The sequence below is a fragment of the Pristiophorus japonicus genome, chromosome 32 (assembly GCF_044704955.1).
Source record: "Pristiophorus japonicus isolate sPriJap1 chromosome 32, sPriJap1.hap1, whole genome shotgun sequence".
NCBI classification, from domain to species: domain Eukaryota; kingdom Metazoa; phylum Chordata; class Chondrichthyes; family Pristiophoridae; genus Pristiophorus; species Pristiophorus japonicus.
The window spans coordinates 4,339,535-4,357,264 of NC_092008.1; the positions used below are offsets into that span (position 1 = coordinate 4,339,535).

The window sequence follows — 17,730 nt, forward strand, 5'->3', positions numbered from 1 at the left end:
TTCCTAATCACTTGCTGTACCTGCAGGTTAACTTTCAGTGATTGGTGTACAAGGACCCCCAGGTCCCTCTGTACACCAACACTTCCCAATCTCTCTCCGTTTAAAAAATACTCTGCTTTTCCTCCCACAGTGTATAACTTCACATTTCCCCAAATGATACTCCGTTGGCCATGTTCCTGACCATTCATGTCACCATCGGCAGATGATGTCAGATTGAGAAATATGTGGGAAACTGCGCCAACGTTCAGGGAGCCATAAGCAGGCGCGTAGAGGGGGTGGATAAACCGGCAGAGAAACTCAGCGCAGCCGTTGTCAGACGGATAAGAACATAAGAAATAGGAGCAGGAGTCGGCCATTCGGCCCCTCGAGCCTGCTCCGCCATTTAATACGACCATGGCTGATCCGATCATGGACTCGGCTCCACTTCCCTGCCCGCCCCCTTATCGGTTAAGAAACTGTCTATCTCTGTCTTAAATTTATTCAATGTCCCGGCTTCCACAGCTCTCTGAGGCAGCGAATTCCACAGATTTACAACCCTCAGAGAGAAGAAATTTCTCCTCATCTCAGTTTTAAATGGGAGGCCCCTTATTCTAAGACCATGCCCTCTAGTTCTAGTCTCCCCCATCAGTGGAAACATCCTCTCTGCATCCACCTTGTCAAGCCCCCTCATAATCTTATATGTTTCGATAAGATCACCTCTCATTCTTCTGAATTCCAATGAGTAGAGGCCCAATCTCCTTAACCTTTCCTCATAAGTCAACGCCCTCATCCCCGGAATCAACCGAGTGAACCTTCTCTGAACTGCCTCCAAAGCAAGTCTATCCTTTCGTAAATATGGAAACCCAAACTGCACGCAGTACTCCAGGTGTGGCCTCACCAATACCCTGTATAACTGGAGCAAGACTTCCCTGCTTTTATACTCCATCCCCTTTGCAATAAAGGCCAAGATACCATTGGCCTTCCTGATCACTTGCTGTACCTGCATACTATCCTTTTGTGTTTCATGCACAAGTAACCCCCAGCTCCCGCTGTACTGCGACACTTTGCAATCTTTCTCCATTTAAATGATAACTTGCTCTTTGATTTTTTTTCTGCCAAACTTTCCAACATTATACTCCAGCTGAAATAAGAAATAAGGTGTTAACTAATCCTTGGACAGAGAAACATAGAAAATAGGAGCAGGAGTAGGCCATTCGGCCCCTCGAGTCTGCACCGCCATTCAATATGATCATGTCTGATCCTCTATCTCAACACCATATTCCCGCTTTTTCCCCATACCCCTTGATGCCTTGTGTGTCTAGAAATCTATCTATCTCCCTCTTAAATATATTCAGTGACTTGGCCTCCACAGCCTTCTATGGTAGAGAATTCCACAGGTTCACCACCCTTGGAGTGAAAACATTTCTCCTCATCTCGCTCCTAAATTTCCTGCCCCGTATCCTGAGACTGTGACCCCTTGTTCTAGATTTCCCAGCCCCGGGGGGAAACATCCTAAATGGGCCAGAGGAGCAAAGCGACCTGAAAGTACAGACGCATAAATCATAGAATCAAAGCGCGGTCACGGCACAGAAGGAGGCCATTCAGCCCATCTAGCCCGTGCTGGATCTCTGCAAGGTCACTTCAGATCGGCCCCACTCCCCTCCCGCCGTAAGAATAGAATACAAAAGCAGGGAGGGAATTTAAATTCATGTGGAACCTGTGTTACGTTGTGTTATACCACACTTGGAGCACTGTGTTATTCAGCGGAAGGATCGCTGAACACAGTCCCTGTTTATTCAGGGACTGTGTCAGCTGTGACTCAGTGGTGAGCACACTCGGTTCTGAGTCAGAAGGTTTTTCTGGGTTCGAGTCCCACTCCAGGTACTTAAGCACATAAATCTAGGCTGACACTCCCAGTGCAGTACTGAGGGAGCGCCGCACTGCACTGTCGGAGGGGCGGTACTGAGGGAGCGCCGCACTGCGCTGTCGGAGGGGCGGTACTGAGGGAGCGCCGCACTGCGCTGTCGGAGAGGCGGTACTGAGGGAGCGCCGCACTGCGCTGTCGGAGGGGCGGTACTGAGGGAGCGCCGCACTGCGCTGTCGGAGGGGCAGTACTGAGGGAGTGCCGTACTGCGCTGTCGGAGGGGCGGCACTGAGGGAGTGCCGCACTGTCGGAGGGGCAGTACTGAGGGAGTGCCGCACTGTCGGAGGGGCGGTACTGAGGGAGCGCCGCACTGCGCTGTCGGAGGGGCAGTACTGAGGGAGTGCCGTACTGCGCTGTCGGAGGGGCGGCACTGAGGGAGTGCCGCACTGTCGGAGGGGCAGTACTGAGGGAGTGCCGCACTGTCGGAGGGGCGGTACTGAGGGAGCGACGCACTGTCGGAGGAGTGGTACTGAGGGAGTGCCGCACTGTCGGAGGGGCAGTACTGAGGGAGCGACGCACTGTCGGAAGGGCGGTACTGAGGGAGCGACGCACTGTCGGAGGGGCAGTGCTGAGGGAGCGATGCACTGTCGGAGGGGTAGTACTGAGGGAGCGCCGCACTGTCGGAGGGGCAGTACTGAGGGAGCGACGCACTGTCGGAGGGGCAGTACTGAGGGAGCGCCGCACTGCGCTGTCGGAGGGGCAGTACTGAGGGAGCGACGCACTGCGCTGTCGGAGGGGCAGTACTGAGGGAGCGCTGCACTGTCGGAGGGGCGGCACTGAGGGAGTGCCGCACTGTCGGAGGGGCAGTACTGAGGGAGTGCCGCACTGTCGGAGGGGCGGTACTGAGGGAGCGACGCACTGTCGGAGGAGTGGTACTGAGGGAGCGACGCACTGTCGGAGGGGCAGTGCTGAGGGAGCCCCGCACTGTCGGAGGGGCAGTGCTGAGGTAGCGATGCACTGTCGGAGGGGTAGTACTGAGGGAGCGCCGCACTGTCGGAGGGGCAGTACTGAGGGAGCGCCGCACTGCGCTGTCGGAGGGGCAGTACTGAGGGAGCGACGCACTGTCGGAGGGGCAGTACTGAGGGAGCGCCGCACTGCGCTGTCGGAGGGGCAGTACTGAGGGAACGACGCACTGTCGGAGGGGCAGTACTGAGGGAGCGCCGCACTGCGCTGTCGGAGGGGCAGTACTGAGGGAGCGCTGCACTGTCGGAGGGGCGGTACTGAGGGAGCACTGTACTGTCGGAGGGGCGGTACTGAGGGAGCGCCGCACTGTCGGAGGGGCAGTACTGAGGGAGCGCTGCACTGTCGGAGGGGCAGTACTGAGGGAGCGCCGCACTGTCGGAGGGGCAATACTGAGGGAGCGATGTACTGTCGGAGGTGCCATCTTTCAGATGAGACATTAAACCAAGGCCTCATCTGCCCTCTCAGGTGGACGTAAAAGATCCCGGGGCACTATTTGGAAGAAGGGCAGGGGAGTTCTCCCCGGTGTCATGGGGCCAATATTTATCCCTCAGTCATCATCACAAAAAAAACAGGTTATCTGGGTCATTATCACATTGCTGTTTGTGGGAGCTTCCTGTGTGCAAATTGGCTGCCCCGTTTCCCACAATACAACAGTGACCACACTCTAAAAGGACTTCATTGGCTGTAAAGCGCTTTGAGATGTCCAATGGTCGTGAAAGGCGCTATATAAATGCAAGTCTATCTTTCTTTAAGGGTTACTGTACAGAGTCTCTGTGTATTCAGGGTAAGGGTTACTGTACAGGGTTCCTGTGTATTCAGGGTAAGGGTTACTGTACAGGGTCCCTGTGTATTCAGGGTAAGGGTCAGTGTACAGGGTCCCTGTGTATTCAGGGCAAGAGCCACTGTACAGGGTCCCTGTGTATGCAGGGTAAGGGTCAGTGTACAGGGTCCCTGTGTATTCAGGGTAAGGGTCAGTGTACATGGTCCCTGTGTATTCAGGGTAAGGGTCAGTGTACAGGGTCCCTGTGTATTCAGGGTAAGGGTTACTGTACAGAGTCTTTGTGTATTCAGGGTAAGGGTCAGTGTACAGGGTCCCTGTGTATTCAGGGTAAGAGCCACTGTACAGGGTCCCTGTGTATTCAGGGTAAGGGTTACTGTACAGGATCCCTGTGTATTCAGGGTAAGGGTCATTGTACACAGTCCCTGTGTATTCAGGGTAAGGGTCACTGTACAGGGTCCCTGTGTATTCAGTGTAAGGGTCAGTGTACAGGGTCCCTGTGTATTCAGGGTAAGGGTCAGTGTACACAGTCCCTGTGTATTCAGGGTAAGGGTCACTGTACAGGGTCCCTGTGTATTCAGTGTAAGGGTCAGTGTACAGGGTCCCTGTGTATTCAGGGTAAGGGTCAGTGTACAGGGTCCCTGTGTATTCAGGGTAAGGGTCAGTGTACAGGGCCCCGGTGTATTCAGGGTAAGGGTTACTGTGTTAGTTATTATTCAAGATTACTGTGTTCGTTTCCTGGGTAAGGATGACTCACGGTGGCTTGTGAAGTCAGATACAAATGATGACTAAAATCTCGCCCTTGATCACTTCAGATCCACTGTGCATCTACCCAATAAAGCTTAACTCACTTCCTGTGTGAACGCTGAGCTGGGATGAACTGGCCTCGTGGGGGCAAACTGGGTAAAGGGCCACGAGATAACGCACCATCACTTCTCAACTATTTACAATCTATATTACTGACTTGGAAGAAGGGACCGAGTGTAACGTAGCCAAGTTTGCTGACGATACAAAGATGGGAGGAAAAGCAATGTGTGAGGAGGACACAAAAAATCTGCAAGAGGTCATAGACAGACTCAGTGAGTGGGCAAACATTTGGCAGATGGAGTATAATGTGGGAAAGTGTGAGGTCATGCACTTTGGCAGGAAAAAAAATCAAAGAGCAAGTTATTATTTAACTGGAGAAAGATTGCAAAGTGCTGCAGTACAGCGGGACCTGGGGGTACTTGTACATGAAACACAAAAGGTTAGTATGCAGGTACAGCAAGTGATCAGGAAGGCCAATGGTATCTTGGCCTTTATTGCAAAGGGGACGGAGTATAAAAGCAGGGAAGTCTTGCTCCAGCTATACAGGGTATTGGTGAGGCCACACCTGGAGTACTGCGTGCAGTTTTGGTTTCCATATTAACGAAAGGATGTATTTGCTTTGGAGGCAGTTCAGAGAAGGTTCACTCGGTTGATTCCGGGGATGAGGGGGTTAACTTATGAGGAAAGGTTGAGGAGGTTGGGCCTCTACTCATTGGAATTCAAAAGAATGAGAGGTGATCTTATCGAAACGTATAAGATTATGAGGGGGCTTGACAAGGTGGATGCAGAGAGGATGTTCCCACTGATGGGGGAGACTAGAACTAGGGGGCATGGTCTTAGAATAAGGGGCCGCCCATTTATAACTGAGATGAGGAGGAATTTCTTCTGAGGGTTGTAAAGGGGAAATCATGCTTGACAAATCTTCTAGAGTTTTTTGAGGATGTAACTAGTAGAGTGGACAAGGGAGAACCAGTGGATGTGGTGTATTTGGACTTTGAAAAGGCTTTTGAGAAGGTCCCACACAAGATATTGGTGTGCAAAATTAAGGCACATGGTATTGGGGGTAATGTATTGATGTGGATAGAGAACTGGTTGGCAGACAGGAAGCAAAGAGTGGGAATAAACGGGTCCTGTTCAGAATGGCAGGCAGTAACTAGTGGGGTGCCTCAGGGCTCAGTGCTGGGACCCAAGCTATTTACAATATACATTAATGATTTAGATGAAGGAATTGAATTAATATCTCCAAGTTTGCAGATGACACTAAGCTGGGTGGCAGTGTGAGCTGTGAGGAGGATGCTAAGAGGCTGCAGGGTGACTTGGACAGGTTAGGTGAGTGGGCAAATGCATGGCAGATGCAGTATAATGTGGATAAATGTGAGGTTATCCACTTTGGTGGCAAAAACAGGAAGGCAGATTATTATCTGAATGGTGACAGATTAGTAAAAGGGGAGGTGCAACGAGACCTGGGTGTCATGGTACATCAGTCACTGAAGGTAGGCATGCAGGTACAGCAGGCAGTAAAGAAAGCAAATGGCATGTTGGCCTTCCAAGCGAGAGGATTTGAGCATAGGAGCAGGGAGGTCTTACTGCAGTTGTACAGGGCCTTGGTGAGGCCACACCTGGAATATTGTGTGCAGTTTTGGTCTCCTAATCTGAGGAAGGACGTTCTTGCTATTGAGGGAGTGCAACGAAGGTTCACCAGACTGATTCTCGGGATGGCAGGACTGACATATGAGGAGAGAATGGATCAACTGGGCCTGTATGCACTGGAGTTTAGAAGAATGAGAGGGGATCTCATAGAAACATATAAAATTCTGACGGGACTGGACAGGTTAGATGCAGGAAGAATGTTCCCGATGTTGGGGAAGTCCAGAACCAGGGGTCACAGTCTAAGGATAAGGGGTAAGCCATTTAGGACCAAGATGAGGAGAAACTTCTTCACTCAGAGAATTGTGAACCTGTGGAATTCTCTGCCACAGAAAGTTGTTGGGACCAGTTCGTTAGATATATTGAAAAGGAAGTTAGATGTGGCCCTTACGGCTAAAGGGATCAAGGGGTATGGAGAGAAAGCAGGAAAGGGGTACTGAGGTGAATGATCAGCCATGATCATATTGAATGGTGGTGCAGGCTCGAAGGGCCGAAAGGCCTACTCCTGCAACTATTTTCTATGTTTCTATGCTATGTTAACTGATAAGGGATTAAGGGGTTACGGGGAGCGGGCAGGGAAGTGGAGCTGAGTCCATGATCGGATCAGCCATGATCGTATTAAATGGCGGAGCAGGCTCGAGGGGCCGTATGGCCGACTCCTGCTCCTAATTGCTGCTCCCAGTGTCTCCAAAATTGGCTCGGTGGCAGGAAGCAAAGGCTAACGGTAATAACCGAAGCCAAATACGGCAGACGCTGGAACCTGAGATAAAACCAGAAAACGCTGGGGAAGCTCAGCGGGTCGGGCAGCATCTGTGGAGGGAGAGAAACAGAGTTAGCGTTTCGGGTTGGCGACCCTTGGCCAGAACTGGCGAATGTTTGGAAAGAGCACGTTCTGAAGCAGTGCTGAAACGGGGGAGGGGAGGAAAGAACAAACGGGGAAGGTCGGTAATGGGCTGGAAGGCAGGAGAGATTAGAGAGACAAAAGGGGATGATGGGCCGAATTGAAACGGTAATGATCGAGGTTAGGAAATAAAAGATACGTCTACATAGGGTGTGAATGGCAGAGTAATTACCAGCTGCCATTATAGACAAAGAAAAAAAAAACATAAGGGGTGGGGTGGGGGCGCGGGGGAGTGAGCCAAAAAAGGGCAGAGGTTATCTGAAATTGTTCGATTTTGAGTCCTGAAGGCTGTAAAGTGGTAATGGTTGATGGGTGTTTTTGTGACTGGAAGGATGTTTCCAGTGGGGTTCCGCAGGCCTCATTGCTGGGTCCCTTGCTTTTTGTGGTTACAGAAACAGAGAAACATAGAAAATAGGCGCAGGAGTAGGCCATTCGGCCCTTCGAGCCTGCACCGCCATTCAATGAGTTCATGGCTGAACATGCAACTTCAGTACCCCATTCCTGCTTTCTCGCCATACCCCTTGATCCCCCTAGTGGTAAGGACTACATCTAACTCCTTTTTGAATATATTTAGTGAATTGGCCTCAACAACTTTCTGTGGTAGAGAATTCCACAGGTTCACCACTCTCTGGGTGAAGAAGTTTCTCCTCATCTCGGTCCTAAATGGCTTACCCCTTATCCTTAGACTGTGACCCCTGGTTCTGGACTTCCCCAACATTGGGAACATTCTTCCTCCATCTAACCTGTCGAAACCCATCAGAATTTTAAACGTTTCTATGAGATCCCCTCTCATTCTTCTGAACTCCAGTGAATACAAGCCCAGTTGATCCAGTCTTTCTTGATATGTCAGTCCCCCCATCCTGGGAATCAGTCTGGTGAACCTTCGCTGCACTCCCTCAATAGCAAGAATGTCCTTCCTCAAGTTAGGAGACCAAAACTGTACATAATACTCCAGGTGTGGCCTCACCAAGGCCCTGTACAACTGTAGTAACACCTCCCTGCCCCTGTACTCAAATCCCCTCGCTATGAAGGCCAACATGCCATTTGCTTTCTTAACCGCCTGCTGTACCTGCATGCCAACCTTCAATGACTGATGTACCATGACACCCAGGTCTCGTTGCACCTCCCCTTTTCCTAATCTGTCACCATTCAGATAATAATCTGTCTCTCTGTTTTTACCACCAATGTGGATAACCTCACATTTATCCACATTATACTTCATCTGCCATGCATTTGCCCACTCACCAAACCTATCCAAGTCACTCTGCAGCCTCATAGCATCCTCCTCGCAGCTCACACTGCCAACCAATTTAGTGTCATCCGCAAATTTGGAGATACTACATTTAATCCCCTCGTCTAAATCATTAATGTACAATGTAAACAGCTGGGGCCCCAGCACAGAACCTTGCGGCACCCCACTAGTCACTGCCTGTCATTCTGGAAAGTACCCATTTACTCCTACTCTTTGCTTCCTGTCTGCCAACCAATTCTCAATCCACGTCAGCACACTACCCCCAATCCCATGTGCTTTAACTTTGCACATTAATCTCCTGTGTGGGACCTTGTCGAAAGCCTTCTGAAAGTCCAAATATACCACATCAACTAGTTCTCCCTTGTCCACTCTACTGGAAACATCCTCAAAAAATACCAGAAGATTTGTCAAGCATGATTTCCCTTTCACAAATCCATGCTGACTTGGACCTATCATGTCACCTCTTTCCAAATGCGCTGCTATGACATCCTTAATAATTGATTCCATCATTTTACCCACTACCGATGTCAGGCTGACCGGTCTATAATTCCCTGTTTTCTCTCTCCCTCCTTTTTTAAAAAGTGGGGTTACATTGGCTACCCTCCACTCGATAGGAACTGATCCAGAGTCAATGGAATGTTGGAAAATGACTGTCAATGCATCCGCTATTTCCAAGGTCACCTCCTTAAGTACTCTGGGATGCAGTCCATCAGGCCCTGGGGATTTATCGGCCTTCAATCCCATCAATTTCCCCAACACAATTTCCCGACTAATAAAGATTTCCCTCAGTTCCTCCTCCTTACTAGACCCTCTGACCCCTTTTATATCCAGAAGGTTGTTTGTGTCCTCCTTAGTGAATACCGAACCAAAGTACTTGTTCAATTGGTCTGCCATTTCTTTGTTCCCCGTTATGACTTCCCCTGATTCTGACTGCAGGGGACCTACGTTTGTCTTCACTAACCTTTTTCTCTTTACATATCTATAGAAACTTTTGCAATCCGTCTTAATGTTCCCTGCAAGCTTCCTCTTGTACTCTATTTTCCCTGCCCTAATCAAACCCTTTGTCCTCCACTGCTGAGTTCTAAATTTCTCCCAGTCCCCGGGTTCGCTGCTATTTCTGGCCAATTTGTATGCCACTTCCTTGGCTTTAATACTATCCCTGATTTCCCTTGATAGCCATGGTTGAGCCACCTTCCCTTTTTATTTTTATGCCAGACAGGGATGTACAATTGTTGTAGTTCATCCATGCAGTCTCTAAATGTCTGCCATTGCCCATCCACAGTCAACCCCTTAAGTATCATTCGCCAATCTATCCTAGCCAATTCACGCCTCATACCTTCAAAGTTATCCTTCTTTAAGTTCTGGACCATGGTCTCTGAATTAACTGTTTCATTCTCCATCCTAATGCAGAATTCCACCATATTATGGTCACTCTTCCCCAAGGGGCCTCGTACAATGAGATTGTTAATTAATCCTCTCTCATTACACACCACCCAGTCTAAGATGGCCTCCCCCCTAGTTGGTTCCTCGACATATTGGTCTAGAAAACCATCCCTTATGCACTCCAGGAAATCCTCCTCCACCGTATTGCTTCCAGTTTGGTTAGCCCAATTTATATGCATATTAAAGTCACCCATGATAACTGCTGCACCTTTATTGCATGCACCCCTAATTTCCTGTTTGATGCCCTCCCCAACATCACTACTACTGTTTGGAGGTCTGTACACAACTCCCACTAACGTTTTTTGCCCTTTGGCGTTCTGCAGCTCTACCCATATAGATTCCACATCATCCAAGCTAATGTCCTTCCTAACTATTGCATTAATCTCCTCTTTAACCAGCAATGCTACCCCACCTCCTTTTCTTTTTATTCTATCCTTCCTGAATGTTGAATACCCCTGGATGTTGAGTTCCCAGCTCTGATCATCCTGGAGCCACGTCTCTGTAATCCCAATCACATCATATCTGTTAACATCTATTTGCACATTTAATTAATCCACCTTATTACGGATACTCCTTGCATTAAGACACAAAGCCTTCAGGCTTGTTTTTTAACACCCTTTGTCCTTTTAGAATTATGATGTAGTGTAACCCTTTTTATTTCTTGCCTTTGTTTACTCGGCCTTCCACTATAGTTATTTTCCTTGCTACCATCTGTTTCTGACTCCATATTACTTTGCCCTGTCTCGCTGCATAGGTTCCCATCCCCCTGCCATATTAGTTTAAACACTCCCGAACTGCATTAGCAAATGTTACCCCCAGGACATCAGTTCCAGTCCTGCCCAAGTGCAGACCGTCCCTTTTGTACAGGTCCCACTTCCCCCAGAACTGGTTCCAATGTCCCAGGAATTTGAATCCCTCCCTCTTGCACCACTGCTCAAGTCACGTATTTATTCTAACTATCCTGCTCCCTCTACTCTGATTAGCACGTGGCACTGGTAGCCATTCAGAGATTACTACCTTTGAGGTCCTACTTTTTAATTTAACTCCTAGCTCCCTAAATTCAGCTTGTAGGACCTCTTCCCGCTTCTTACCTATATCGTTGGTACCACGACAACTGGCTGTTCACCCTCCCTCTCCAGAATGCTCTGCAGCCGCTCTGAGACATCCTTGACCCTTGCACCAGGGAGATAACATACCTTCCTGGAGTCTCGGTTGCGGCCGCAGAAACTCCTATCTATTCCCCTTACGACAGAGTCCCCTATCACTATCGCTCTCCCACTCTTTTTCCCGCCCTTCTGTGCAGCAGAGCCACCCACGGTGCCATGAACCTGGCTGCTGGTGCCTTCCCCTGGTCAGTCATCTCCCCCAACAGTGTCCAAAACGGTACATCAATGATTTAGACTTGAATGCAGGGGGTATGATTAAGAAGTTTGCAGATGTATACAAAAATAGGCTAATGAAGAGGAAAACTGCAGACTGCAGGAAGATATCATTGAACTGGTCAGGTGGGCAGAGCAGTGGCAAATGGAATTTAGTCCAGAGAAGTGTGAGGTAATGCCTTTGGGGAGGGCGGACAAGGCGAGGGAATACACATTAAATGGTCGGACACTGAGAAGTGACCTTGGAGTGCAGGTCCACAGATCTCCGAAAGTAGCAGGCTAGGTGGATAAGGTGGTGAAGAAGGCCTACGGAATACTTGCCTTTATTAGCCGAGGCATGGAATACAAGAACAGGGAGGTACAAAACACCAGTGAGGCCGCAGCTGGAGTACTGCGTGCAGTTCTTGTCACCACATTACAGGAAAGATGTGATTTGACTCATCATCAGCATCGGCAGTCCCTCAAATCGAGGATGACTTGTTTCCACGTCAAAATGTTCCCAGGTGTTTCAATGAAGGACCCGATATTCCGGATCCCGAACTACATCCTGAAGGGTGGAAGATGCCTGTGGGTGGATTGTTTTAACGTGGGGTGGCCGTTGCACACCAGCCACCACACGGGGCTTGACAGAGGGAGCTCTTGGTCCAGGGGCAAGGGTTAACCAGGACGACTGGAGACCTGCTCTGCTGCACGGACCCAGTGCGCACACAACATATCGCACACAGTGTGGGCTGGGCCCCGCGCTACCCCCTGGGCCCTCGGCTCTCCTGGGCCCCGAACTCGCGCCTCTCCTGGGCCCCGATCACGTTGCTCTACAGTCTCTCGCCGCTCCTTTGCCCCGGTCTCGCCGCTCCCGCTGTACCTGCCCCCGCTCCAATCACCGACCTGGACCTTGACGACGCCACTCTTCACTGCCCTCGCTCTCCTACACCAGCACGTGCTGCTCCCTGGAGTGGTACGCTCCCACGCCGCTCCTTCTGCTCCCCGGCCTGCTCCAATAGTGGAGAGGGTACCGGGGAGATTTGCCAGGATGTTGCACTGGAGAGGGTGCATAGGAGATTTACCAGGATGTTGCACTGGAGAGGGTGCATAGGAGATTTACCAGGATGTTGCACTAGAGAGGGTACAGAGGAGATTTACCAGGATGTTGCTTTGGAGAGGGTACAGAGGAGATTTACCAGGATGTTGCTTTGGAGAGGGTACAGAGGAGATTTACCAGGATGTTGCTTTAGAGAGGGTGCAGAGGAGATTTACCAGGATGTGGCAGGAGAGAGGGTACAGAGGAGATTTACCAGGATGTTGCTTTGGAGAGGGTACAGAGGAGATTTACCAGGATGTTGCTTTAGAGAGGGTACAGAGGAGATTTACCAGGATGTGGCAGGAGAGAGGGTACAGAGGAGATTTACCAGGATGTTGCACTGGAGAGGGTACAGAGGAGATTTACCAGGATGTTGCACTAGAGAGGGTACAGAGGAGATTTACCAGGATGTGGCAGGAGAGAGGGTACAGAGGAGATTTACCAGGATGTTGCACTGGAGAGGGTACAGAGGAGATTTACCAGGATGTTGCACTGGAGAATGTACAGAGGAGATTTGCCAGGATGTTGCACTAGAGAGGGTGCAGAGGAGATTTACCAGGACGTTGCACTGGAGAGGGTACAGAGGAGATTTACCAGGATGTTGCACTAGAGAGGGTGCAGAGGAGATTTACCAGGATGTTGTACTGGAGAGGGTACAGAGGAGATTTACCAGGATGTTGCTTTAGAGAGGGTACAGAGGAGATTTACCAGGATGTTGCACTGGAGAGGGTACAGAGGAGATTTACCAGGATGTTGCACTAGAGAGGGTGCAGAGGAGAGTTACCAGGATGTTGCACTGGAGAGGGTACAGAGGAGATTTACCAGGATGTTGCACTGGAGAGGGTACAGAGGAGATTTACCAGGATGTTGCTTTAGAGAGGGTGCAGAGGAGATTTACCAGGATGTTGCACTGGAGAGGGTGCAGAGGAGATTTACCAGGATGTTGCTTTAGAGAGGGTGCAGAGGAGATTTACCAGGATGTTGCACTAGAGAGGGTACAGAGGAGATTTACCAGGATGTTGCACTCGAGAGGGTGCAGAGGAGATTTACCAGGATGCTGCACTGGAGAGGGTGCAGAGGAGATTTACCAGGATGTTGCACTGGAGAGGGTACAGAGGAGACTTACCAGGATGTTGCCGGGACTGGAGAATCTTAGCGATGAGGAAAGATTGGAGAGGCTGGGTCTGTTTTCTTTGGAACAGAGGAGGCTGAGGGGAGGTTTAATTGAGGTGTGAGGGACTTGGATAGAGTGGATAGGACGGACCCGTTTCCCTTGGCAGAGGGGTCAACAACCAGGGGGCAGAGATTGAAAGTAATTGGGGGGAGGTTTAGATGGGATTTGAGGGAAATGTCTTCACCCAGAGGGTGGTGGTGGTCTGGGGCGGAACTCACGGTCTGAAAGGGTGGTAGAGGCAGAAATCCTCACCACATTTGGACGTGCGCTCGAAGCGCCGTAACCCACAGGGCTACGGGCCCAGAGCGGGAAAGTAGGATTAGGCCGGGATGGCTCTTGGTCGGCCGACACAACACGGACACGATGGGCCGAATGGCCTCCTTGCGCGCTGTAATTGTCTTATGAAACGCTGCCAAGAGCTCGTGACAATTGCAACTAGCTAACAGCCATCGGGTCGGTGGGCTGTCGGAGATGTGTTGTAGAGGGAGGAATATTGGCTCGGGACACCTTGAAGGACCTCCCATTCCCTTCTCCCGCCAGTGGCCACGTTATTCTTGGAACACCCACGGTCTGATCCCAAAGGCGGCAACTCAGCACTGCACTGGGGAGCGTGGGACTGGATTGTGGGGCTTGGGTCTCTGGAGCGAGCCTCGAACCCCTGACCTTCTGACCCAGAGGCGAGAGAGCGTAAGCCATCAAATCTAGCCACACACCCCAACCCGACCTGGACATATATATCGTCCGTTCCTTCATCGTCGCTGGGTCAAAACCCTGGAACTCCCACCCCAACAGCACTGTGGGAGCCCCTTCACCCCTTCACCCCACGGACTGCGATATTAAGGTAAGAACATAAGAAATAGGAGCAGGAGTCGGCCATTCGGCCCCTCGAGCCTGCTCCGCCATTTAATACGATCGCGGCTGATCCGATCATGGACTCGGCTCCACTTCCCCGCCCGCCCCTTCACTCCCTTATCGCTCAAAGATCTGTCTATCTCCACCTTAAATATATTCAGTGACCCAGCCCCCCACAGCTCTCTGGGGCAGAGAATTCCACAGATTCACCAGAAGAAATTCCTCCTCATCTCCCATCTTAAATGGGCGACCCCTTATTCTGAGACTGTGTGCCCCCTAGTTCTAGATTCCCCCCACGAGGGGGAACATCCTCTCTGCATCTACCCTGTCCAGCCCCCCTCAGAATCTGATACGTTTCCATAAGATCACCTCTCATTCTTCTAAACTCCAATGAGTAGAGGCCCAACCTGCTCAACCTTTCCTCATAAGTCAACCCCCTCATCCCCGGAATCAACCGAGTGAACCTTCTCTGAACTGCCTCCAAAGCAAGTGTATCCTTCCTTAAATACGGAGACCAAAACTGCACGCAATACTCCAGGTGTGGCCTCACCAATACCCTGTATAACTGTAGCAAGACTTCCCTGCTTTTATACTCCATCCCCTTTGCAATAAAGGCCAAGATTCCATTGGCCTTCCTGATCACTTGCTGTACCTGCATACTAACCTTTTGTGTTTCATGCACAAGTACCCCCAGGTCCCGCTGTACTGCGGCACTTTGCAATCTTTCTCCATTTAAATAATAACTTGCTCTTTGATTTTTCCTGCCAAAGTGGATAACCTCACACTTTTCCCACATTATACTCCATCTGCCAAATGTTTGCTCACTCACTGAGCCTGTCTCTATCCCTTTGCAGATTCTTTGTGTCCTCTTCACAACTTGTTTCCCCATCCATCTTTGTATCATCAGCAAACTTGGTTACATTACACTCGGTCCCTTCATCCAAATCATTAATATAGATTGTAAATAGTTGAGGACCCAGCACTGATCCCTGTGGCACCCCACGCGTTATCATTTGCCAACCGGAAAATGACTCACCCACCACCACCTTCTCAAGGATAATCACCATCATCATCATCATTGGCAGTCCCTCGGGATCGAGGAAGACTTGCTTCCACTCTTAACATGAGTCCTTAGGTGGCTGAACAGTCCAATACGGGAGCCACAGTCCCTGTCACAGGTGGGACAGACAGTGGTTGAGGGAAGGGGAGGGTGGGACTGGTTTGCCGCTCGCTCCTTCCGCTGCCTGCGCTTGGTTTCTGCACGCTCTCGGCGACGAGACTCGAGGTGCTCAGCGCCCCTCCCGGATGCACTCCCTCCACTTAGGGCGGACTGGTCTTTGGGCCCAGGGACTCCCAGGTGTCGGTGGGGGATGTTGCACTTTATCAGGGAGGCTTTGAGGGTGGGTCCCTTGTAACGTTTCCTCTGCCCGCCTTTGGCTCGCTTGCCCGTGAAGGAGTTCCGAGTAGAGCGCTCGCTTTGGGAGTCTCGTGTCTGGGGGGGGACATGCGGACAATGTGGCCCTGCCCAGCGGAGCTGGTCAAGTGTGTGGTCAGTGCTTCGATGCTGGGGGATGTTGGGCCTGGTCGAGGACGCTAACGTTGGTGCGTCTGTCCTCCCGGGGGGATATGCAGGATCTTGCGGAGACAGCGTTGGTGGTATTTCTCCAGCGACTCGAGGTGTCCGCTGTACACGGTCCGTGTCTCTGAGCCGTACAGGAGGGCGGGTCTCGACGGCCACAGCCCCCCATTGATTGTGTTTTATTTCACACCGTACCTTTGCAGGTCAAGCCGTGCGGAGGATCACGAGCCCAGTGAGGAGGGAGATGGAGGAGTCACCTGACCAGCCCCGATGGCTGGCCCACCATGCCTTGCTGAACTCCGGGCAGGAGTCCATCCTTCACTACGCGGACGATATCCCGCTGCAGCCCACCCCTGACGACGCTGATGTCTTCTACAACCCCGCCGATGGCGAGAGCGGCCTCCTTCAGCCGTACTATGCCAGCCCGATGCACAGCAGGGTCATTGGCACCTACCGGCACGGTGAGTGACCCACTCCCCCCATCTCACCTGACAGGACTTGCATCTCTCCAGCGCCTTGCACCCCCTCAGGATGTTCCCAGCATGCCCAACGGCCAATGACTGTGTTGCTTGAAGGGTGGTCACACTAGCAATATACCGCACAGCAAGCTCCCACACACAGCGATGTGATAATGACCCAGATCGTCTGTCTCAGTGATGTGGGTCGAGGGATAAATATTGGCCCCAGGACACCGGGGAGAACTCCCCCCTGCTCTTCTTCCAATAGTGGCCCCGGGATCTTTCACATCCGCCCGAGAGGGCAGACGGCGCCTCGGTTTAATGTCTCGTCTGAAAGACGGCACCTCCGACAGTGCGGAGCTCCCTCAGTACCGCCCCTCCGACAGTGCGGCGCTCCCTCAGTACCGCCCCTCCGACAGTGCGGAGCTCCCTCAGTACCGCCCCTCCGACAGTGCGGAGCTCCCTCAGTACCGCCCCTCCGACAGTGCGGCGCTCCCTCAGTACCGCCCCTCCGACAGTGCGGTGCTCCCTCAGTACTGCCCCTCCGACAGTGCGGCGCTCCCTCAGTACTGCCCCTCCGACAGTGCGCCGCTCCCTCAGTACTATCGCCGAATCCCCCGCCATCAACATCCTGGGGGTCACCATTGACCAGAAACTTCACTGGACCAGACACATAAATACTGTGGCCACAAGAGCGGGTCAGAGGCTGGGTATTCTGCGGCCAGTGTCTCACCTCCTGAACTCCCCAAAGCCTCTCCACCATCGACAACCCACAAGTCAGGAGTGTGATGGAACACTCCCCACTTGCCTGGGTGAGTTGCAGCTCCAACAACACTCGAGACGCTCGACACCATCCAGGACAAAGCAGCCCCGCTCGATGGGCCACGCTCCCCACCGCCTCCAACACTCACTCCCTCCACCACCTCCAACACTCACTCCCTCCACCACCTCCAACACTCACTCCCTCCACCACCTCCAACACTCACTCCCTCCACCACCGGCGCACCGTGGCTGCAGTGTGCACTGTCCACAAGATGCACCGCGGCAACTCGCCAAGGCTTCTTCGGCAGCACCTCCCAAACCCGCGACCTCTACCCGCCCAGAAGGTCAAGGGCAGCAGGTCCATGGGAACACCACCCCCTCCACGTTCCCCTCCCAGTCACACACACCATCCCTCGACTTGGAAATATATCGGCCGTTCCTCCATCGTCGCTGGGTCCCAATCCTGGAACTCCCTCCCTAACAGCACTGTGGGAGCACCTTCACCACACGGACTGCAGCGGTTCAAGAAGGCGGCTCACCACCACCTTCTCAAGGGGCAATTAGGGACGGGCAATAAACGCCGGCCTTGCCAGCGACGCCCACATCCGGTATACGAATTAACACCAAATAAACAATTCAACAGGGCTCTAATTTGAAGCCGGCCTCCATTAGGGTGAGGAAGGTCAATTCATTTCACTGATCTTGCAACTTCCTGACAGTTGTATGTTATCTATAAAGGTAATCAGCCACATAT

General features: G+C 51.6%; 1 protein-coding gene across 1 annotated transcript in view; it reads left to right on the forward strand.

Annotated features, from left to right (window-relative positions):
* The window catches only part of LOC139240452 (GATA-binding factor 2-like), a 47,888-nt gene that overhangs the window by 16,002 nt on the left and 14,156 nt on the right, over positions 1-17,730 (forward strand). Inside the window, exon 2 of the mRNA XM_070868985.1 lies at positions 15,960-16,217. Coding sequence (XP_070725086.1) covers positions 16,001-16,217 — 217 coding nt within the window. The 5' untranslated portion in view covers positions 15,960-16,000. The remainder of the gene's footprint in view (positions 1-15,959; positions 16,218-17,730) is intronic.